The sequence below is a fragment of the Coffea arabica genome, chromosome 9e (genome assembly GCF_036785885.1).
Source record: "Coffea arabica cultivar ET-39 chromosome 9e, Coffea Arabica ET-39 HiFi, whole genome shotgun sequence".
Classification (NCBI taxonomy): Eukaryota; Viridiplantae; Streptophyta; class Magnoliopsida; order Gentianales; family Rubiaceae; genus Coffea; species Coffea arabica.
The window spans coordinates 38,120,130-38,143,933 of NC_092327.1; the positions used below are offsets into that span (position 1 = coordinate 38,120,130).

At 37.2% G+C, this 23,804-nt stretch overlaps 2 protein-coding genes and 1 long non-coding RNA gene across 5 annotated transcripts; 2 read left to right on the plus strand and 1 right to left on the minus strand.

Annotated features, from left to right (window-relative positions):
• The first annotated feature begins 8,558 nt into the window (after positions 1-8,558).
• Positions 8,559-8,986, plus strand: LOC140014744 (uncharacterized). Its single transcript, XR_011821379.1, has 2 exons — positions 8,559-8,677; positions 8,777-8,986. It is a non-coding gene; the product is annotated as an uncharacterized lncRNA (long non-coding RNA).
• Positions 8,987-10,891: 1,905 nt separating this feature from the next.
• Positions 10,892-13,915, plus strand: LOC113710473 (glutathione S-transferase L3-like). The gene is made up of 10 exons (XM_027233504.2): positions 10,892-11,214; positions 11,325-11,399; positions 11,775-11,835; positions 11,919-12,005; positions 12,338-12,436; positions 12,545-12,647; positions 12,721-12,797; positions 12,947-13,054; positions 13,435-13,515; positions 13,606-13,915. Exons 1-10 carry the CDS (start codon positions 11,204-11,206, stop codon positions 13,609-13,611), a joined length of 708 nt encoding a protein of 235 aa, XP_027089305.1. The 5' UTR covers positions 10,892-11,203; the 3' UTR covers positions 13,612-13,915.
• Positions 13,916-15,311: 1,396 nt separating this feature from the next.
• On the minus strand, positions 15,312-20,281 carry LOC113710472 (APETALA2-like protein 3). 3 transcript variants are annotated; one of them, XM_027233502.2, is made up of 10 exons: positions 18,713-20,278; positions 17,988-18,013; positions 17,870-17,900; positions 17,641-17,728; positions 17,397-17,542; positions 17,123-17,167; positions 16,909-17,012; positions 16,673-16,800; positions 16,344-16,442; positions 15,312-15,976 (listed from the first exon to the last, which is right to left on the minus strand). In XM_027233502.2, exons 1-10 carry the CDS (start codon positions 19,369-19,371, stop codon positions 15,740-15,742), a joined length of 1,563 nt encoding a protein of 520 aa, XP_027089303.2. In that variant the 5' UTR covers positions 19,372-20,278; the 3' UTR covers positions 15,312-15,739. The 3 variants fall into 3 exon arrangements, 2 of the variants coding, with proteins under 2 accessions (XP_027089303.2, XP_027089304.2); XR_003452882.2 differs by having other exon boundaries at positions 15,910-15,976; positions 16,344-16,514; positions 18,713-20,281; XM_027233503.2 differs by lacking the exon at positions 17,123-17,167 and having other exon boundaries at positions 18,713-20,276.
• Between the last annotated feature and the right edge of the window lie 3,523 nt (positions 20,282-23,804).

Genomic DNA, 23,804 nt, shown 5'->3' on the forward strand with positions numbered 1-23,804 from the left:
GACTGGTCTACATTCAACTTTTATGCTCTTTCATCGTTGTGTGTTTCCATGATGAGCTATGCTACACCTTGACAATACTTTTATAAGGTTTTCAACTACTGCAACATCTTCAATGTAATGGAAGCATCTCCTTATTCTTGTTTCTAAAGCCTCATAATTATTTCTTACTAATGTTAGAAGTGCCACAAAAATTTTGTGAGTAATTGGAGGTGTCAATTTCTATCTATTGCCAGTAGACCATATGTCCGGAATGTGATCAAGATTCGAGTTTTTCGAGTCAAAAAATGAAATAATAAGATGTAATGGGAATAGTGCTTTAGCAGTAAAGAGTTTACATGTACGAGCAGCGCTTGAAAGAGAAACTGTTGCGTCCTTTTCTGACGAAGCAATGATCACTACTCAATTTCCCTGTCAACTCGTAACGTTTTTGCTAGTTTGATTACAATTGGTAGCGACTGGCCCAAAAATCTAGACCGGTTATCATGAAAAAAAACCAACAGGTAATGTTTTTTCCCTTTTAGGTTGAGGATGGTTCATGCTCGAAGGTTAAATCCTATGTAACTGGACTTTCTTGAAGTAGGAACAAGAAACACCAGAAGCCTGAAGAATTAGAACCAGGCAATGCAATCCCGCCTGATATGGTGCAGCTCCGCCTTCTTAGACTGCTATCGCAGTTTGTCTCGGTACGAGACATATCTGTAACCAAAGTATACGTTTAAAAATGTCATCTTTCTATTAGTACATGCATGAATGACAGAAATAAAACCCTGCAACTGAGCTGAGTTGCTTCCTTTGGCAGCTGACTTCCAAGTCCACCACCCCAAAACCCACAAGTTTCCGAACCTCAAATTTGATGATGCTTTGCTCATTGTTGTAACTAAAAAGTCATGAGGGTGCTGGAACTGGAAGGCAGACGTCTATGAATTTGTAGTGTTCGATTACGCGACTTTGAAAACGGACCCAATATGCTATTTATGGCAAATATCTTGACTTTGAAAATGGACCCAATATGTTAGTTTATGGCAAATTTCTTGACCTCTTATGTGCTTTCTAGAAAGAAAAGAACTACGAAATGCGCCTTCTAGAAAATAGAGTTAGCTCTTTTTCTTGAGTTGTATAATTTTCAGATTTCACTCCTTATACCTAAAGTCAAACTAAGACAATTTCATAAAATAGAGCAATAGAAAGGAAGCAATTTTTGACATCTAAAGTACTGCAAATTGAAAATATATAACAAGAAATGGTTACGAGGGCTCAATATAACAAAATTTAGATTCATGAATGGGGCTCAATTTAGATACTTCCATAGATTTCAGGTGCTAAATTGGACTTATCACCTATCCCAGCTTGTGTTGGATAAAAGTAAAAGAGCCTGCTAGCTTTTGAATAGCTGCCCTTGTCATGAATAATAATATGGCCAACTTGGACGTTATCAATTGTTGGGAATAATTGCAACGAACTGGCAAATGTTGTGACAAGAATTGGCTTCAAATCGTGATCGAAAATCACTTTTCTTTAGGCTTTATTTGTCCAGTATAACGTGCAAAAACATTGGATAAATATCCTTTAGGATAAGATGAAGTTTGTTTGTCTTACACTCTTTGTGCAATACAAACCCTTTTGAACTAAGGAGTGCTTTTGAGAGAGTATACAATAGTAGGAAAGTGATTTTCTGCAGCAAACCACTCTCTACTTGACCTCTTTATATAGGAAGATTGTTTAAGAAACAAAGGAACTCATTAAATACTTGTATGAATAGATTCAAAGTATTGTGTACAAATTCATGTACTTTAATTCATGCATCTCATGATCTTAAGATTAAATCATGAATCTATCCTTTCATTCAAGGATTCCCATATACATGAACACATTCATAGATAAATGTACATTTTAGAAACATTCACAATACTATACATGTATCAAAACATGAATGAATATACATTAAAATTACATGTATGTACGTCACACAAATTTTGAAAAGTTTCCAACATCAATTATCAGTGCACACGTAATATTTGTATTCGAATAACTTCATTCCCTCCTGATTCAACGCCTCGAACTTTCATCTGCTGTTTTCTATTTATACCATGTCCAGAATCCCATTCCTATACCGTCCAAATCTTCACTGTCTAAACAAAGTTTTCAGAGTTTCTTCACAATCAGCTTCAGCAATGGCTTCTGGGTACTTAAATCGATACTTTGCCTGTTCCATGTTTCTTCTTTATGTTGGATACTCTGCTGTTGTCGATTTTGGATTTGTTACAGATTCTGACACGTTTTGTCTTCAAAGTGTGAAAGAGGTGCCTCCACCTGCTCTTACTAGTTACTTCTTCCTCAAAACCACCTGCTGACATCTTTGATAGAACCTCCAAGAAAGTTCTTAATCAAACGTAGAACCAATATCACCAGCTTTTATTCGTTGGGATTTACTTTCTTTCAATTTGGTTCTTTTCAGCGTTTTCCTTGCAATGGCCCTGCATCTTTAGGACCCGGGGGTGGAGAGATTGACCACCCTTTTGGGACTTTGCACCCTCACGAAGCTAGGCCCGTGATCCGGACTTGTCTCGTTATTTATGTAACTTGAGCTGGAGATTCTAGGAGGCCTTTACATGGCTGTAGTGTTTAAGCCACTTAGCTCTGCAAATCATTCAGTTCGTGCAGTTCCTTGTCTAGATACATCCCAACAACATTGGCCCTCGCTTTGATGGTTTGATACCGACTCTAATGCTTGAGGGTTAGAGGGAATAACTTGATTTTTAAGGTAAACGGGACAACGGTCCAATAGTAGATCAATACTTTTGTTTGGGTGTGGGACACGGTGACACTTCTCATCTCGGATATGCTATTATATATGCTTGGAATTGGAAATCAAGGCATCTATGGTCCTAGTTGAGCTTGAGATGCGGATCAAGAATTTTGCATTGAGATGCCGACTGTGGCTCATTTTACAAGGTCGTGTTGGCTTTAAGTCATACTATTTCATATGAGAAAAACAAGTTTTACAAGTTTAACATTATGCCACCGGGACTGAAAGAAATGGATAATTTGGTTGGTTGGAATATTTACGGTTCAGAAATCACAACACGAAAATCTTCATTAACTATTGTCCATTCAAGCTTAATATTTTGATACTCAAAAATGTATCGTTTCTTGATTTTGGGTTGCTCGTCGCTTACCTATGCCCGTTTGCAAAAGCAGCATGGATCGCAAGGAATTACAAGGTTTGTCAAGGAGTTCTTGTTGACCCTAATAATTCTGCTTGGTCTAATCTATCAGCTTTCTGAATTTCCTGAATTGCATTTTATATTCTTTTCTGGAGCAGGGATTGCAATATAGGGTAAAACTGATTGCTATTGACCTAGAGAGTTGGCCAGCCTGGTACCAGCAGAAGCTTTACCCAGCAAACGGGGTTAGATATTTACTTGCGCTATGCTAATAATACTCCACAACAATATCAATCTCATGTTAATATCCACAAAAACTGGCCTGAACTTTTTTTTTTCCTTGTTTCGGGAACTTATTTACTGATCTGGACAAATTTCTTGATAACAAACTGTACCTATTACTCAAATTTGAGATTATAGTCTATTTTCAGCTACTAATCATTGCACGTAGTTAATTTTATACTTTGGAGCTCTTCTTATGCTCTATTATCAAAGCAGGTGCCGACAACAATCAAGTTAAAGGAGGCTCTATTGAAATAATCAACTATTTCGAGGAAAACTTTGAAGGTCCTTCAGTTCTTCCTGATGTAAGATTGGTAACTGTTAGGAGAATATTAGTATTCTTATAGATAATAAATTAGTAAGGGTATTCTTGTAAATAGTCGGTTAGGTTTGTACTCCTATAAATACTAGTTGGTCACTCATAATATGTGACTAGATGTTTTCCTCCCAAGATACCTGTTAACATGGTATCAGAGCAAAAGTCCTAGGGTTAGGGTTAAATATCTAGCAAAAGTCTTGACGCGATACTGTTCATCGCGCACTGTTCACTCGCACTGTTCATCATCGCGCGTACAGTTCATCGCGCACTGTTCACGCGGTACTATTCACGACGCACTGTTCACGGCGCACTGTTCATCGCGAATTTTGATTGCTGTTTTGTTTGAAGTGCTATTCGCTATGGTTGAAAGTTTTGCTAATGGGGTTACCACTGATCAAGTTGAATCAAGTTCTTCAGCACATGGGTCCCAGAAAACTGTTACTATATCCGAGGAAGATTATGTTAAATTCTTACAGTACCAAGCTACAAATCACGCATCTCTTCCCTCTGCTTCTTTAGCACAAAAAGGTAATGACTCATGGATTATTGACTCCGGGGCTACTGATCATATGTCAGGTACCTCTAAAATTTTTTCTAATTTTCAAGAGTCTACTCCCTTTCTTCATGTTACTTTAGCTGATGGATCTACCACTAAAGTTAAAGGACTAGACACTGTAGAAATTAATCCATCACTTCCGCTGTCTTCTGTTCTTTACGTACCCAATTTGCCATTTAATCTAATGTCTGTTAGTAAGCTCACTAAATTTTTACAGTGTACAGTTACTTTTTCTCCTGATTCTGTTGTCATTCAGGATTTGAAGACAAAGAGGACGATTGGTGGAGGGCATGAGCATAATGGTCTTTATTTTCTCAACTTCAATGGTCCGATAGCATGTCCTGCTACTGTTTCTCCTCTTGAAATTCACTGTCGTTTAGGTCATCCGTCTTTACAAAATTTGAAAAAGTTGGTTCCTACTTTGAATCAATTATCTTCGTTAGAATGTGAGTCTTGTCAGTTAGGAAAGCATCATCGTGTTTCTTTTGCTCCTAGAGTCAATAAACGGGTTTCTGAACCCTTTTTGTTAGTTCATTCTGATGTTTGGGGTCCTAGTCGAGTCACTTCAAAGTTAGGTTTTAAATATTTTGTAGTCTTTGTTGATGATTTTTCCAGAGTTACATGGCTTTATTTAATGAAAGATCGTTCAGAATTATATTCCATTTTTTGTGCATTTGTTACAGAAATAAAGAATCAATTTGGTGTGCCTGTACGTATACTTCGCAGTGATAATGCGAAAGAATATTTTTCCATTCCTTTTAATACCTTTATGACTAAGTCTGGTATTATTCATCAGTCCTCTTGTCCTCACACTCCACAACAGAATGGAGTTGCTGAAAGAAAAATTGGGCATTTAATCGAAATTGCTCGAACACTGTTGTTGCACATGAATGTGCCCAAACAATTTTGGAGTGATGCAGTTTTAACTGCATGTTATTTAATTAATCGCATGCCATCTAATATTTTTGGAGGTCAATTACCTCACTCCATTCTTTTTCCTCATGAACCTGTGTTTAAATTGCCTCCTCGTATTTTTGGATGTGTGTGCTTTGTTCATCAGCTTGCTCCGGGGATGGATAAATTAGATTCTCGTGCTATTAAGTGTATTTTTTTAGGATATGCACGAGCGCAAAAAGGGTATAGATGTTACAGTCCAGTTTTAAATCAATTTTTTACTTGTGCTGATGTTACTTTCTTTGAATCCACTCCGTATTTTATCAAGCAAAGTATGTCTTGTGAATTAGACCAGTGTCCCTCTTTTTCCTCTCTTGTTTTACCAATACCTTCCCCTTTATTACCTGAGTTGTCTAGTCCACCAGATTCCATAGCTCGATTATCTCGTCCTCATCTTCAAGTTTACTCTCGTCGTTCCATGGTTGAGAAAGTTCCTGATATACCACGCACTTCACCAATTAACTCTCAATTTTCAAATCCAGGTATGACGCCCTCCTCTGAGTTAGATCTTCCTATTGCTTTACGCAAAGGTAAGAGACATTGTACTTCCCATCCTATTTCTAATTTTGTTTCTTATTCTCGTCTCTCTATGTCATATTCTTCTTTTGTTGCTTCTCTTGATTCTATCTCCATTCCTAAGTCTATTACCTATGCTATTAATCATCCTGGTTGGAGATTAGCTATGCAAGAAGAGATGTCTGCTTTGGAACAAAATGGTACTTGGGATCTTGTCCCTCGTCCTTCAGGTAAGCCTGTTGTTGGTTGTAAATGGGTGTACACTATAAAAGTGCAGCCTAATGGTTCTATTGATAGATTGAAGGCTCGGCTGGTAGCTAGAGGATTTACTCAAGTGTATGGAGTAGACTACTTAGAAACATTTTCTCCTGTTGCAAAGATTACCTCTGTCCGTCTTCTTATCTCTTTGGCAGCAACTTATAATTGGCCATTGCATCAGTTGGATGTGAAAAATGCATTTCTGCATGGAGATTTGGAAGAAGAGGTATATATGGAACAACCTCCTGGATTTGTTGTTCAGGGGGAGAATCCGCGGTTGGTTTGTCGTTTGAAAAAATCCTTATATGGATTGAAACAGTCTCCGAGGGCTTGGTTTGGCCGGTTTAGTAGTGTTGTCATGGAGTTCGGTCTGACAAGATGTGGAGTAGATCACTCTGTATTTTATCGGCATTCTAATGCTGGTAAAATTTTATTAGTTGTTTATGTGGATGACATTGTGATTACAGGTGATGATGTTGTGGGGATCCAGAAACTTAAATCCAATCTGCAGGCAAACTTTCAGACAAAGGATTTAGGTCATCTACAGTATTTTCTGGGTATTGAGGTAGCTCGGTCTAAATATGGGGTTTATTTATGTCAAAGAAAATATGTACTCGATATGTTGAGTGAAGTTGGGATGTTAGGTTGCCGACCTGTGGATACTCCTATGGATCCCAATGTGAAATTAGCAGGAGATCTAGGTGCATTACTTGATGATCCTAAGCAATATCGAAGACTTGTGGGTAAATTAAATTATCTCACTGTAACGAGACCTGAGATTTCGTTTGCAGTGAGTGTTGTGAGTCAATTTCTTGATACCCCTCGTACTAGTCATTGGGATGCTGTTATACGGATTCTCAGGTATCTTAAGAGTGCTCCTGGAAAAGGGTTGCTGTATCAAAATCATGGACACACTGATATTGAAGGATATAGTGATGCAGATTGGGCTGGTTCTGCCTCAGATAGAAGATCGACTACAGGATATTGTGTGTTTGTTGGTGGTAATTTAGTGTCGTGGAAGAGTAAGAAGCAAACAGTTGTATCCAGATCAAGTGCAGAATCTGAATACCGCGCTATGGCTCACACTGTGTGTGAGTTGGTTTGGGTGAAGAGCATGTTACTGGAACTTGGGTTTGAGCATAAACAGCCTATGAATTTAGTGTGTGATAATCAGGCGGCTGTTCATATTGCGTCTAATCCAGTGTTTCATGAAAGGACAAAACATATTGAAGTTGATTGTCATTTCATTCGAGAGAAATTGCTTGACGGGGTCATCAAGACATCTCATGTACCGTCTGTAGATCAATTGGCTGATGTATTTACCAAGAGTTTAGGGGGCTCTAGGGTGAAATACATTTGTAACAAGTTGGGTGCTTATGATATATATGCTCCAACTTGAGGGGGAGTGTTAGGAGAATATTAGTATTCTTATAGATAATAAATTAGTAAGGGTATTCTTGTAAATAGTCGGTTAGGTTTGTACTCCTATAAATACTAGTTGGTCACTCATAATATGTGACTAGATGTTTTCCTCCCAAGATACCTGTTAACAGTAACATCTTTCTGTTAAATTTCAGTGAGCAAATTTGCGGCTTTTTATCTGCATTTTTCGATAGCTTGTGTTCCAAGTCCTCTTAACTAAATATACAGGATCCTGCCAGGAAAGCGTTCGCTGAAAAGTTGCTTTCCTACTCCAACTCTTTCTATGGAGGTGTAATTTCTTCTTTCATGGCAAATGGAGCAGGTAAAACTGGTAAGTTGAATGCTCATGGCTTTTTGGCTACTAGTTCCTGTCATATTTGATACTCAAGTAGGTGATTTGATCAGGTGCTGCTTTTGATTACCTTGAGGATGCCCTTGGCAAATTTGATGATGGTCCCTTTTTCCTTGGACAATTCAGTCTGGTAAGTGCAATGGACCCCTATAGTTTTTTTAATTTCACGTAGATCGTGTTTGAATGAAGTCCTTCTTTCAAGCATTCGGAAAGGGATATGAAAAAAGAAATCAGAATGATGTTTGGATTCGCTATAAGTTGGATTCATATCCTGAAGAACTCAGGTGGATATGGTTTTTGCTCCACACATTGAAATGTTCCAACCATTCCTATTGGATTTCAAGAAGTATGATATTACAGAGGGCAGGCCAAAACTAGCAGCATGGATTGAGGTACTCAAAGAATCTACTAGCAGTCTCCCTTACAAAAATCATTTAGAAAAATTTTAAGGGAGAAACTGGAAGCATTGTTCAAGTGCAGATCTTAATTTGTCATCTAAGTCCTTCAATTCTTAATGATCCTCCAAGCATGTAGTGAAATGACTTGGTCTCACAAAACAGTTCGGCATATTGGACAGAATAATCTTCATACGTATCATTTTTTTTTTGAATTCCATACCGATCATGGCATCCATGATCTGAATGTGATATTTTGCACTATTGTTGACACATCACTTTGGTTAAGAGAGGAGTACATACTTTAGAGCTCATTGCATTTTCCTTGGGACTGGAAGCACTTGAGTTGTTTGTTACCTACTCGTTTCACTCTTACAGGAAGTTAATAAGATTAAGGCTTATACAGCGACAAAGTTTGATCCTGACAAGCTTTTAGCAACTCTGAAAAGACGTTTTAAGGTAAATTCTGCTAGCAAATGATTTCTGTTTTGTTACAGATTCAACCTTTGCTAGAAGTTCCTCAGGATGAATTTCTTTGACCTTTATAATCGTATCTAGGCTCTGTTCTGAGCTCTTCGGATCCCTTGATCTCGCATGGAATTGGGATAATTACACTCTTCATCATCAAGGCATAAGCATGTTGCTGGATCACATCTCAAGCGCCTGTCACAAGAGTAACTGTCTCAAGTCAATAGACATATTATTGTTATATTTAACATCTATACTTTTTGTATTCAGTTTAAGGTTGTAACACCTGTATTTTCGTTATCCGGCTGGTCTGTAGAGAATTTACTGTGTCCTTTTATCTTCTTGTGCATTTGACCGTAGCATGATATATTAGTCCTTGGCAAGAAACATGAATAAGGTTTTGAAGTACTATTAAGTCCGTCAATGTAATGGCAAATGGAAGCATTACCGTGTCAATGGGTCGGGTTTGGACCTAGACCCGACTCGGGTCAGATAAATTTTTTCGGGTTTGGGCTGAAAAATATAATTCCGATACCCGGACTCAGACCTGTTTACTCTAACAAAAAGAAGGGGTCGGATACAGAATATAAGATTCCGACCAATATTCGATCCGGACCCGAACAATATATTAGTAATTATAAAATATAAATATTTCTACATACATTCTTTTACCAAATTAATAATTTAGTAATGACTTTGTAAATTGATTTATTGGATTTATGATTGGTTTTGGATTTAATTTTAAAATGTTTAACTTTGAACTTTTTCTTTTCTGGTAAACCTGGACCTAGTTCCGAGACTCAAAGGTCAAGACCCGTCGGACATACGGATCGAATTCGGATCTACTACATAAAAATGGGTTTGGGTTTGGGTTTGGCAATAGATGCTTTGAGTTTGGGAGCATGATGCTTACACGTAGCAGCATCACTTAACAGCTGTTGAATTCTTTTCTCAAGATACCTCAAACAGCAAGAATCACCAACTGAATTAAATTTGCAAATTGTTAAAATTCTTCTTGGAGACCAAGTCATCAGGCAAGACCTGTCTGCGGATTCGATTCCTATGCCAGCCAAATTTGCGATTGTTACTGATGGAAACACAAATGATAATATAATAAATCACTTTTTTTTTTAGCATAAGTAGAAGGTCTCGAAACCCGAAACCCGAAACTTACACTCCATTCCTCAAAATCACCCAATTCATCCCTCCTCCAAATAATCACTTAGTTCTCACTTTGGTTGCATGGATAGCAATCCTGGAAATAGATTTCTTGTAAAAACTATGGCAGTAAATGCTCTTAATGCTTGCTCTCAAAACTACTTTACCCTCTAATGTTTAATTTTGAGCACCTTACCCCCTCATTGGTCAAAATTTATGTTTGATTGTTACAAATTACAAATGTTTCGAAATTGCCTCTATTATATTTCTACGTATTAGAACTTTAGACAAAATTATCATTATCCTAACGTCGGGAAATGTACAAGAAGGTGTTTTCCTTTTTTTTTTTTTTTTTTTTTGGGACTTGAGATTATGTAGATATGTACGTACACACACATAAATGTATGTGTAGCTAAGGAAATTAAAGCAAACAAAAAAAAAATGTATGTATCCAAGGTCTCTCCAATGTGTTCTTTGTTCTTGTGTCCATCTACTATTCAAGAGTTTATTTTTCAGCTAGCAACTTTGTAATATGTTACCAATCTCCTTTGACTTCACGATTTTTGCGTACCACTACATGAAAAAAATTACATGCATGCTTTTTGAGTCGGTTAAAAAAAATAATTAATTTTTGTGCAAAAAAAATTTCAATAAGTAACACTAAAAAAATCCCAAAATAGTACCAAAATTTGAGAATTTTTTAAAAAGTATTTTAGCCAATAATTTGTCAAAAAAAAAAAAGAAAAAAGAGATACCAACCTTACCAACCTACATACAGGAGTTGGCCTTTTTCTTTAATGAAGAGAAAGTAGGGTCTTTAATTATTGAATGCACACACTAATTATTATTGTTTTATTTTATATCTATATATACTTTTCTTAATTAATTTTTTTTCTTTTAAAAAATTTAATACCTGACCTACATCTTAAATTCTTAATGGATGGCTATCTTTTTTTTTTGTCAATACAGGGGTGTTCGGGTCAAGACCCGAAGGCGGCCCGACTAATCCTTTGCACCCAAGTACACCGCCACCCCAAGCGCACCCGGAGTTAAGTGGGATTCGACCACTAGACTTGGAGTTCCGGATGAAGCCCAAGACCAGATGGTCTATCACTTAATGGATGGCTATCAGTTGTTCAGATCCGAAGATTTGCAACACAGTCCGCATTTCAAGTAGTCAAAGCACGATTTTGGGATGCAAACACACGTGAAAAATATGAATGTTATGTGGCCACTTTGAAATTAAGCAATCATCATGGCAATATAAGAATCCTTGTACTACTGCTACTGCTACCACCATCCAATTCTTCCTTTGCAAGATAAAAAGTTTTCGGAATATCTTCGCTGTCAGCTTCAGCAATGGCTTCTGGGTAATTAAATCCCAACTTTTGTTTGTTCACTGTTTCTTCTTTATCTTGAATGCTTCGGTGTGTTTAATTTTGGATCTTGTTACTGATTTGGGTATGTTTTGTTTTCGTAGTGTCAAAGAGGTGCTTCCACCTTCGCTTGATTCTTCCTCAGAACCACCTCCTGACATCTTTGACGGAACCACCAAGTGAGTGCTTAATCCCAAGAGAATCATCAATGGCACCGCTTTTTCTTGTTTTATTGACTTTGTCTCAGTTTGGTTCATTTTAATGCAAGTGGCCTGCATCTTACATCGGATTGATCAAGGATATTAGTAAAGTTGGATTAAGCATTTTGGCCCAGTGATTTAGATCAAAAAGTTATTAACCTGCCTACACATGAACTGAGAATCAACGAGGGACATGGATAAAATCTCAACAATATGTGCATCGAACTGGAAGAAACCGAAATTTTTGGTCATTTCCAAAATTTTTGGATCACAACATGGAAATCTTACAGTGACTATTGTTCGTTTGAGTATGATAATATTTTGACACTACGATATTTCATTTCTTGATATTAGGTTGTTCACAGCCTACATATGCCCGTATGCACAACGTGTGTGGATCACAAGGAATTATAAGGTTTGTTGGGGACTTCTTGTGGACCTTGGTGATTCTGCTTGATCTAATAATCAGATTTGTGAATTTCTGATTTGCGTTTGCAGGGATTGCAAGATAAAATAAAATTGATCGCTATGGACCTAGAGAATAGGCCAGCCTGGTACAAGGAGAAAGTTTACCCAGCAAACAAGGTTGGGTATTATTTAATTTCACCATGTTGTGTGAGATCTCTGATGCTAATTGTTCTGCGGCAATATCAGACTCATGCTAAATGTTCACAAAAACCAGCCAGAAACTTTTGTACTGTTTGAGGAGCCATGGCTGCTTGCGTCAGCCTGGAAATTTCAATTGGTTTATAAATAATTCCTGTGGACTGATATGTATAGATTTCTTGATAACCAACTGTACCTAATATTTGAAATTGAGATGAAAGTTTCATTTCTCATTTCAGCAGCCAATTATTACATGTAGTTTACTTTGTATCAATCACATGGGGTTTTTCTTATGCTCCATTATCAAGCAGGTGCCAGCTCTGGTACATAATAATGAAGTCAAAGGAGAGTCTCTTGATCTAATCAAATATCTCGATGAAAACTTTGAAGGTCCTTCACTTCTTCCTAACGTAAGATTCATAACAATTTTCTAGTTAAATTTTGGTGAGCTAAGTTGGCTGCTCTTAGTCTGCATTCTGCAGTGGGTTGTATTTTGAGTTCTCTGACCAAATATGTAGGACCCCGCTAAGAGAGAGTTTGCAGAACATTTGTTGTCCTACTCCGACTCCTTTAATGGAGCTGGATTTTCTTCTTTCAGAGCAGATGGAATCGGTGAAGTTGGTAAGTTGAGTGATCATGTATTTTGGCTGCTAATTCCTGTAAACTTTGATGCTAAAGTGCATTATTTGATCAGGTGCTGCTTTTGATTACCTCGAGAATGCCCTTGGCAAATTCGATGATGGTCCCTTCTTCCTCGGAACTTTCAGTCTTGTAAGAGCAAAATTGGGAACTTCTATTTGTTCACATATACCTTGTTAATGAAGTTCTTCCGTCAAGCATTATGATAGGGATATGAAGTTGTATTTATGTTATCTTGAAGAAGCATAGGTTGATTCATCTTTTTCTCTGCGCAAATTCAGGTGGATGTAGCTTATGCGCCCTTTGTTGAAAGGTTCCAACTCTTCGCGTCGGATGTGAAGAAGTACGATGTTACAGAGGGCAGGCCAAAACTGGCAGCTTGGATTGAGGTAATCACAGAATTTCTTAGACTTTCCCCATGCAAAATTATGTACAAAATTATCAGGAATAAACTGGAAGCATTATTTACATGCAGCTCCTGTTTGTAGTTAAGTATGTTAATGATCCTCCAAGTAGGCATGAATTGAAATGACTATACCATAAAGAAATTGGGGCATGCTTGGAGATAGGAATCTTCCACTTGCATTCATACACATAGTTGCTTTTGAATTTCATGCTGATATGATATCCTTGATCTGAAAGTGAAATTCTGTACAATCCCTTGGTTAGGAGAAGAGTACATCTTCAAGGGTTCATTGCATTTTTTTTTGTTGTTGGGACTGGAAGCAGTTTAGTTGGTTATTACCTATTTAACTTGCTTCTGCAACAGGAAATTGATAAGATTGAGGCTTATAAAGTGACAAAAGCTGATCCAAAGGAGTTTTTAGCAGCGTTAAAAAAGCGTATCGCGGTAAATTCTACTGCCAAATGATCAGTCTTTCTTTGTTAGAAGTTATCAGAATGAATTGTTTTAATCTTTGTCCGCTTGTTTTAATCTCAGTGCTGAGCTCTTCGGATCCCTTGAAATCACATGGAATTGGGATGAGCCATGCTCTTCATCCTCAAGGCATATGCATGTTGCAAGATCATGTAACAAGCTCTACTACGCCTAATAAGAAGCAACTGCCTGATCTCAACATAATTAAATTGGAGGCTTTGCCTTCAGTATAAGGCTGCTGTGACACTACATTTTCTTTATCAGACTGGTCTGCGTGTGATTAATTCCCATGTCATTTCATCTTTCTGTACTTCCTAAACATATGATATATTACTCCCTAGGATGAAAATGAGAGATTTGAAATTTACCAAAATTGCTTTAGTTGTTTGGATCAGTAAAAGTACATTTAGTTTTATAATTCATCAATTATCTAAATATATTTTAAAAATACTAGAATAATTGTCGATTTATGAATCTGAGTGCCTCTTAAATAATGTAAACAATAAAAAAGATTTGAGAGGTTTTCAAATTCTTTGTCAAATCCCTCCGTCCAAATGCAGCTACTGATCATTGTTTCACACACAAAAAGGGGGAGACAGTTCATTACTTTTCTTTTAAATGCATATGACACAAGCATATTGTTTTTCAATACATTGATCTTGGTTGGACCTTAGAAGGGGACGGGCGGAATGAGAATATAATCTAAGCATGTGCCAATGCCATGGAGAAAAGGAGAAAGGTCACTGTAGTCAGTGGCCATTCTTTGCTCTCCATTGATAGACAAGCCCTTAAAATATGATTTTTTACTACCATGATTACAATTGCAAACAGTTAACCCAAATTTTAGGTCCTACCTGTTTATCATAAAACACCCCAATGGATCATGGTTTCTGTACATTAAAGATAATCAATCATGCTGAAAGCCTAAGTTTGTGTTTGTTTGCAGTGAACAGGATGGAAAAGTGAAAGAAAGTTACTCTTTTTTTTTTTGTTTTTAATACAAGGAAAGTTAGGCAATGTTTCTTCACTCTTCTGCATTTATTGTCCTGCAAAATCTGCAGGATTTTGGAGGAAAATTGTTGATTATTTACAATATAGTGCCGCTAACCATCCATTTTCTATCAAAATTTCTCCTATCAAACAAACATATATACACAAGAAAGTGATTTTCTCTTTATATATATATATATACTTCGCTTCCTGCGCAACTTTCCTACTACTAATCAAATAAAGCCTAAAGGTTCCTTATTGCATTGGGGGTAGACAAGCTCTCAGTAGCCTGCTTGAGCACAGCAAAACTGCTGAAGGATTACTCTGGGAAAAAAAAATGCGTGAAGCATTGGAGTGGGGCTTGCAATTGCACTTAGAACTGCCCAATCTCTTATCTGCAGCAGCGTTTATCTTTTTTTTTTTTTATTTCTTTCAAATATTGTTGAAGGCGCCGGAAGCAATTAACGACTGATTTTTTTGATGATGAAATTTCCCACACATTCCACAGCAATTCATTGGTGCACAATTGATTTAGGACCTTGATGTAATACGGAGCTTCTGTTATTTGGCATTCTTTCTGTTTGGATGCAAAAGAATTGGATGCTGAAGTGTTTAATAGCTGATGGAAGTTTAAAGTAGCCCCATCCCTCAAATTCCTGAGTTCTGGAGGATCTGTGTCGGTTGCTATTTCTTCGTATACTCCATGATGAATCTTCACCACAACAAATTCAAGAAAACTCTCTAGAGCAACGGTAAAACAACACCGTGCAAAACCAGGCTGAGCAAAAACCACGAGTTTCATTTTGCAGTTAAAAGAGTGACTTTAAACCACCAGTTAGAAGTATGAGCTTTGGCATACCTCAAGTTTCCATTTGTAGTATAGGTAACATTGTATAGGTCAAGCAGGACTGAACCAGCTTGAGTTCTTTGCTCAAGAGAAGCCGTGCTTCTTTGCAGTCAGTGGAGCACTTCCACGTTCCAAACAGTGTGAATGGCTATACAACAATTCTCATGGCAGCAATTCTACACAATTTTGCACTAACCTATACCCCATTGTATATGTTCAAAATATCTTTGTTTCTATCATATATGCATGAATCATAGAAGAAATGAAACCCCGCACTGAACAGAGTGGATTCCTTTGCCAGCTGAATTCCAAGCCCCAACAAACGTTGTTCAAAGAGGTTGTACTTCATGATGATGCTTGCTAATTGTAATTAAGGGTCAAAGGAGGGTGCTGGAAGGCAGAGGTGTGGACAATCTTATTTGGGGCATTCGTTGACACAAGCGTGGTTGAAGTGGCAGTCACTGTGGAGAATCCTGATGATGCTGCAGAAGGAAACAAAGGCACCGAGGTGATCACACCATGGCAATGCATTTTCCATGGCCAGTTTGATAATCCTGGTATCGGAATGCCTTCAGGCCTCATTTTCCTTGCTCTTTCCTGTCAAATGGATTTTCATGTCTTAACATCACGTTTATGAAGATAAACCAGATTTATCTCTTTGTTTTGTTTTCATCTTGACCACAACCCAGAATCATAAAAAGTTGAAAGAAAAAGAATCGTCTAAAGTCAAGCCTTTACTTCAAGAAAAATGGAGAAGCATGAGGACCATTCACTCTTCTGAAAGTAGTTCAATAAAATAACAATTGAAGATGCATTTGAACTGATTGGTAAAACAACACAAAATTTACTTTTCAACTTTATATATATATAAGAGATTAAATTTTCTGAAGTTTGAAAGTTAGAAATAGCTCCTATATGGTATAATGAAAAACTGTTCACGGACATCATGTTAGTAAAGAATTACCTCATTCTTTGGACCAAAACCAGAATATGTGTGGGTCCAAACTGAAGAATCTTGCGATGCCATTGGTAGATATTCAGGAGTATTGAAGGAGTTCTCCACCTGTCGAAGTATTTTTTAAGGAGGCCAAGGAATAGGAGAAGATAATCTGAGTACCAGAATTTCTCGAAGTTCCTAAAACAGTAGAAAAAGATTTCATGGCTCTTACAACGATTGTAAGACTACCAAAAGCTTGGAAGCAGTTCATCTTTTCTTCTGGATAAATCTTAAGATTAAAGTATAAACAACAAAGAAAAGAACTTCAATTGCTAATCACTTCAATGAAGAGATACCTTTATCATTTTGTCATCAGAAGCTGCATAATGGGCACAGGAACTTTTTGAATCACCAATTTCCTTCTGCCCATCTGAAGCTGGAGAAATCCACAGGTTGAGATCAAGATTGTCACCTCTACCTGCATCTGTGGGTCAAGAACAGAAACCGTACCACGTCAATAGCCTGCTCCTTTCAATCATGTGATGAAAGGGTTGAATGAAGAGAAAGCAAAATACGTATACGATCAGCATACCTCCATCTTTGGCAGCTCCACTGATCTCCCCCTCATAGGCACTAGGCTCAAAGTTCGTGACTGCTTCCCTTCCATTGCATTTGATAGCTGCTTTGTCATATGCCCTGGAAAAATACAAAATGGAAATATTGTTGGATGAAGCCCAATAAAAACTATATTTTTCATTTCAGAGTGAGAAAATCAGTCTCAAGGAGTTTGATTTATGGTTAAGGACCTTGCAGCTTCTACTTCGCTGTCGAATAACCCAAGATATATATACCTGCAGCCAACCGTTGTTATCTCATATGATGAAGAATGGGCCCTCAAGCATTATTTTCGAAACCATCTAAAGTAATATCCATGCAAAATAGTGTGCATAACAATCGTTGGGAAATTAACATTTTTACAGGTTTGGTAATTTCATGTACAAAGGATGAGACTACTGCTTCTATATTTACATGTGGCCAACCAAAAGCAGCTTAGAATTTGTAGTGTTACTGGACACGTACTTTTTACCAAGAAACTGGCCCATCCGAGCCTCCCAGCGACCACATTTGTGTAGGGTAACTCCTCTATACTTTGAGCTCCCGCGCGAGAATCCAGTGCTTTGACGACGAAGAATATGAACAAATTCTTCCTTTGCCAAGTTTTGCATCTGTACATCAACTTAATGAAGGTTAACATGGAACGCATGTTGCATTATTTGCATTATCTGACCTTACTGATGCTAGAAATTTATCAGCAGAAGTGAACCTGTTTCAAATCGTCTGCATAATCGCTGATATGAAAATTAATGTCAGCATCAACACCTCGAAACTTGATTGCTGCTCGATCATACGCTCTGAACAATAATTGTTAAAATCAGCTAGGAAAGTAGGGAGCGAAAACTTGTAAAATGAGCTTTTCGTAGCAAGATCAACTTGAAAGTACTAGAAACATTTTTCTTTTATTGGTTATTCTTTTCCCTAAAAAAGATGATTACCTAGCTGCAGTATGAGCTGTATCAAATCCTCCTGAAAAAGCAAATGCACTACAAATTAAAATCGCAAAATAATGAAAAGACTTACATGAGTCGTAAATCAGTATCTTAAGCCGCTTACCTAAATACACTTGTTTCCCGCAATCCCTGTTCATAATGCCACAAACAAAAGATACAATTACAATCAAGGAGGAGTAGGAGGCCCAAATGTTTAAGACAAAGAAATGCATACTAGTCCTATGAATACTATCAGAGAACTATCCCATACTGTCATCAAAATTAATCGATTTAGAGTCCCACAAAATTCAAAATAAAAAAGAGACGATAGAGAAGAAGCAGTTTAGACGTTACCCTAGTCATTCACGAATTTACCAAGAAACAAATCGACAGCAAAGAATCCTTGCACACAATTTATAACTGAGATGTAGCTGTCAAAACACTCTTCCATAATTATGAAATTGAAAGCTCGATTATCATTCCCAAAACCCCCGCTCCCCAAAAGCAAGGGGGAAGAAAACCCCTCTTCTCACTACCATTCCGATTCTACCCCTAAATGCATGAAGGGTAAATAAGCAAAAGAAAAGAAAAACAAGAAAAGAAAGATCACGTAATTAAAGTTTAAGACAATCACACACATAAAAGAAAAGAAGTCGGCACAATAAACGATACCATATGGAGCAGTAGTTTATGTAGAAAATAAATTCCCACAAACAGCTTGATTTTCGCAAAATATGAATACATCTGTAACACAAACAACAAAGTCCCAAGAAGCCATTGACACGGTATGGTTGGGGGGATGGGTTTTTTTCTTCCTGTAAACTGCAAAGTGTAGCATAGAACAGATACCAGATATGGGATTCCCATCTGCCAGTCCTCCGATAAAACGTGACACCCCTATACTGAGAACTTCTCGACCTAGGCCCCCTCCTGCTCTTCTTCGCACCGCCTCCAGCTACTTGGTGCTGCTGATACGGCTGACCAAGCTGATGTTGTTGTTGCTGCTGCTGCTGACCCTTGTTATATATCCCACCAATTTCCCCAGCAGCGGCGGCCTCCGGCACGGACAGTTTGAGCCATTGTGGAGGCCTGGCTGTCGTCGTCGTGGTCGTGGTGGGGAACGGGAATGGGTCATTGTTGGGGACAACAGGAAAAAACTGCCTAGTCATCAAACCTTGACGATGATCATCATTGTCGAAATCTTGATCATTGTCAAGAATTTGGATGATATGGTCTTCCCCAGTGGTGTTGAGGATGGAGAAATTGAGAGTGGTGGTTGTGCAACGGTGGTGGGGTTGGTTATGAGTCGGTGGGGAGGAGCTGTTGGGTTCTTCGTCGGCTATGATGAGGACGGACGATGAGGCCCCGGAATCATGATCAGTTAACAAAGTAGCAGTAGCAGCAGCGGTGGTTTTGACGGGGCAAGGAAAAGGGTCGGTTTCATCACAAGCTGAGTCCACTGATGCTGCTGCTGCAGCATCAGCATCAATATTCAGATCCAACAACATTTTCTCCTCCTCCTCTTCTCTTCTTTCTCTTTCTTTGTTATTATCAATCAATGAATACTACAGTAGTATTATTGGGATTTGTCTGTAGGTAATGATTTTCTGGTGTCTGTTGTTAGTTTCAGATAAGTACCTTTTCAGAAGGATCACATGCTCATGGGAGAGAGAGAGAAAGATCTGATCAGAAGAGAGAATATAACCATATAAGAGAGAGGAAAAATAAAATGGTAAGACAGACTCCCTTGAGGGGTAAGTATATATCAATCACAAAAGCAGCAGCTGGGCGGTTCAGAATCAGACTTCAGGCAGTTAGATGACCACACAAAATTCAAGAAATTGCCCTCTCTAGAGTCTAGTCTCCACCCCCAACCCAACCCCAGAAAAAAAGAAAAATAAAAATAAAAAGGGTTGGGGCGGCAAGGCTACTCTAGCCTAGTCTACCTATAAAATAGTTGGAGGCTTGTATCTTGTAAGCTGTAGCTATCTATATCTATATATTCAAGATGTATGGTTTGAGAGTTTTTGAGAGATGGGTATTGGTATTGGTTTTGGTGTTGTTCTTGGTTGTGGGTTGTGCAAGGTCTTGTTGTTGGTAGAATTGGAAGCTGTGGAGCTGATGGCAGAAGTTTTTGGTCCAGTTTTGTTTGTTTTTGGAGGTTTCACACTTTCATTACACTACAAGAAACCCATGGGCTCTGGAGAGGGAGAGATATAGAGGAGGTGGGGAGGATATTTGGGGAGGGGAAGGGAGGGGAGTTGGATTAGGGGCTATGAAGTTTGGTGATAATAGAGAGGAAAAGTGGAGGAGAAGAGAAGAGGAAAATGCCCAAGTGTGCGTACATGGTGGATAACATTTTGGCTGTAGGGAGAGACGCATTAAGGAGGAGAGAGCTAGAGCTAGGAATGGAGTTTAGCAAACCTTTTACCATGTACTCACTCATTTGTGATGTGACTTGTTTGGATTGACATTCTTTCTCCAAAAAAAATGTTTATTTTTTTATGAATACGTTTCTATACCATCTTTTTATTTCATATAAATCAAATCGTTATAATATATTTTTAATTTATACATTATCTTTCTTATATATATATAAAAAAAACTTTCTAGTTTATGTAGAAGTTACTGAATTGTTAAAATAGCCCTGTATGTGTTCGTGAAATTATATGCTGAATCGTTAAAGGCAAAGCATCAACACCAAATTCTGAATATGACGTGACAAAAATATAATTGCTAATTTTTAAAAAAATTGAGATGATATAAATATTTGAAAACCTATAATATTTTCCTCAAATTTTAGGCAACTATGCCTGGTTAAAAGAACTTTTGCATATGGAATTCTCAGATTCAGCCTGTCTATTGACACTCGGAAGGAAAGGAACAGTGTGTTTGGATAGAAGATTATACTACTGAAAACAAAAAAAAATTAAAATAATATTATAGCACCATTTTGTGATGTGATGTATTTGAAATTATAAATTGGTTTCAAAAATATATTTATATCTATGATACGACGGAAAAATCCTCTTTTTATTCTTCGGAAAAATCAGCTAGGTTGTCTTGGTAAATTGAGATGGATCAATTTTCACAAGGCAAAATTTCTAAGGTTTTACGTGCATTACACTCTCAAGTAAATGGTCAGGCAAATTGGTTGTGGTCATCGATTTTGTGCATGTAGGGTAGTCCTACCCCTACCACTTTACCGCGTAGGGTAGTTTAGTAAGGGAAAGAGTTGAGACAGCCCGACGTGGCAACTGGTTTATTTTTCAATTACGTTATTTTATTTTATATCATGAGTCATGAGACATGAGTGTGTGTGTTTGTGTTTTTGTTAGTGTATATATATATATATATATATATACATATAGAGAGAGAGAGAGTGAAAGAGAGAGGAATCTGTGAGGGGTGTGGTGTGGTGTGGTTGTTAATTTGTTACAGGGATGGTATGAGAATCTGCAACTTCCAAACTTGATTAAATTTACGAACCAAAAAAAAAAAAAAAAAAAAAACCCAATCCGCTGCACTTTTTAATCTTCTACACACCCGGATCGGATATGTTAAGATTCTCCTCCAGCTTCTGCTTTTCGTCCAAAAAGGAATACAATTCTATGATTAATTTATGTACTTTTTAACTATTTCTGGTTAGGCCTCAGGCAACTGTTTCATTCAAAGACTATTCACTTTCTCAATTCAGCATCTGCTTCCTTTATTTTGTGCCTTTGTCTACCTCGAATGGAATGCCATTATTAGTAGTACAACCATCTCTTTTTACTCGTAGCGAAACGGACAAACAGTACTGGTAGTAAAACTTTTTCTTTCCCACATCTCATCTCATGACATGAGAGCCAACTATTTCACCACTTTCCATAGTAAAAGTTTATAGTAAAAATTTTTCATATACACTACTACAGTAAAATTTTTTAAAAACACTCCTGAAAACAATTAATCCAAACAAAATGACTAGTTTTAGAGTATTATTTCAAATAATCTCCTGTACAAACAAACCCAGGATATATATGGCTTTCAAATTGTTAAAGAGTAGTGTAATTTATAAAGTAGGTAAAGCAATGGACAGCAGTCTTGTTCTTGAGCCTCATTTCATTTACTTTCACTACTATCTAACTCCTTCCACAATCTTTTAAGTGGAATAGATATTTTATTATTATATAGATTTCAATATGTTACATACAACCGTGGTAGACACTTCTGGTGAGCGATAGAGAGTCTGCTAGAAGGCCTCCTCCTTCTAGAGTCAATTGACTTTATAGATTTAGCAGCGCACAATTTTTAATCAATCTTTTATTTTATATATATTATATCAAATTATTACAGTATATATTTTATATATATATATATATATATATATATATAAACTCTTATAAATAACAACGATCATAGAGCGGGCTCTTAATTTTTTTACCCCCAAGATAAAAATCCCGACTATCAACTTTTTCACAATGTAATGATTACATTCAGTCAATGGATTCGTCCTTCAAACACCCGTTTGTCGGGTTAGATGATAGAATCCACCTTTACATTTCGTTAGTTGAACCCATCTTGCTTTACGTCTTAATCCATTAATTTGAACATTTTGAAAATGTGTTCGTCATAGTATACACACGTTCAACGTTTTACTCGAAATGGTAAGCTGATTACCTCTTCCACAGCCATCAGAAGTATCACTTTCAAACAAATTAAGCATGCATTTTAATTATTCAATGCGATCAAAGTACAGATTTTGGATTATTTTTTGTTTGTGAAAAACTACCCCTATCCAATCATTACAGGCTAGTTTCACCAACACACGCATCATATAGATTAAAGAAAATATTTTCTGGTTTAAAAGGAAACTTCAAACTTCATGGCGCGGTTTAGAATTGAGGAATTTGACGAAAGAAGTTGAAATTCGCCCAAATCACTCTGGTCGTTTAAGAAGCATTTGGGCTTGTAATTCACCGATTATCAAAATATATTTTAAATACTAGAATACTTAGTAAATTTATAAATTTAAATACCTCCTTTTCTGAGTAATCTAAACAACTAGAGGGATTTGAGAGAATTTCAAATCCTTCGTCAAATCTCTCTCACTGAATCCAGACGCTGCATATGAGAATTTACATTATTGCTAAAAATGTGATGAAAAATTCTTTTGACTTCGTAAAGCAGCTCATATGAGATTTGAGAGAATTTCAAATCCTTCGTCAAATCTCTCGATACAGACGCTGCATATGAATTGCTAAAAATGTGATGAAAAATTCTTTTGCTAGCTTGATGTCGGCAGACTTGTGCATCTGAAAACGGAACAACATTATTGTAAGTTTCCATAATTGGATGTTGCATTTTTGACACTTTTTGTTTGAATCACAAGAATCATACTACATTGAAGTTGGAAAGTTTCCCACGTTAATCCCCTGTTGCTTTGTAGGCTGCGTAGACAGCCAAAAATGGAAAGGAAAACGAAAAATTGGAGGGAGAGGCACCTCAATTTGGTCTATCGTAGAATATGAATGCCACATGCTGGACATTATTGTTGACTAAGGAAACTGGGTTTCTACTCTTTTTGATGCCAAGAAAGTCACAGGACCGCCCCGTCGAACTAATCAACACAAAACCTAGCTAGATATTTTGAATGGTCCAAGCCACAACAAACTTATTTCTACGGTTAGGATTGTCTTATCCCGACGCAGGATCCCACGACCACATAATAATACGTGCAGGAGCCGTCAATTGCCAGGTTTCGATCAAATTGCCAAATTTATCAAGAAAGCCAAGAATAAACAAGTTCAAGTAGGACTGCTAACGAGTACGAATATGTGGCTTAAAACATATTAGCGTATTATACAAAAGAAAAGAACCTCTTTCGTCTCGGAGCATATTTCTGATTTTCAGAGTTTTTTTTATACAGAAATATATTATAACAATTTAACGTATGTGAGAT

Excerpts from the sequence above, each read along its gene's own strand:
- LOC113710473 (XM_027233504.2), top strand. Across the intron at positions 12,006-12,337 it reads AAGTTTACCCAGCAAACAAG|GTGCCAGCTCTGGTACATAA; the intron begins GTTGGGTATTAT and ends ATTATCAAGCAG. Across the intron at positions 12,437-12,544 it reads GTCCTTCACTTCTTCCTAAC|GACCCCGCTAAGAGAGAGTT; the intron begins GTAAGATTCATA and ends CCAAATATGTAG.
- LOC113710472 (XM_027233502.2), bottom strand. The coding sequence starts at position 19,371 with ATGTTGTTGGATCTGAATATTGATGCTGATGCTGCAGCAGCAGCATCA. Across the intron at positions 17,543-17,640 it reads ATGCAGACGATTTGAAACAG|ATGCAAAACTTGGCAAAGGA; the intron begins GTTCACTTCTGC and ends GTTGATGTACAG. Across the intron at positions 15,977-16,343 it reads GTTTTGGTCCAAAGAATGAG|GAAAGAGCAAGGAAAATGAG; the intron begins GTAATTCTTTAC and ends TCCATTTGACAG.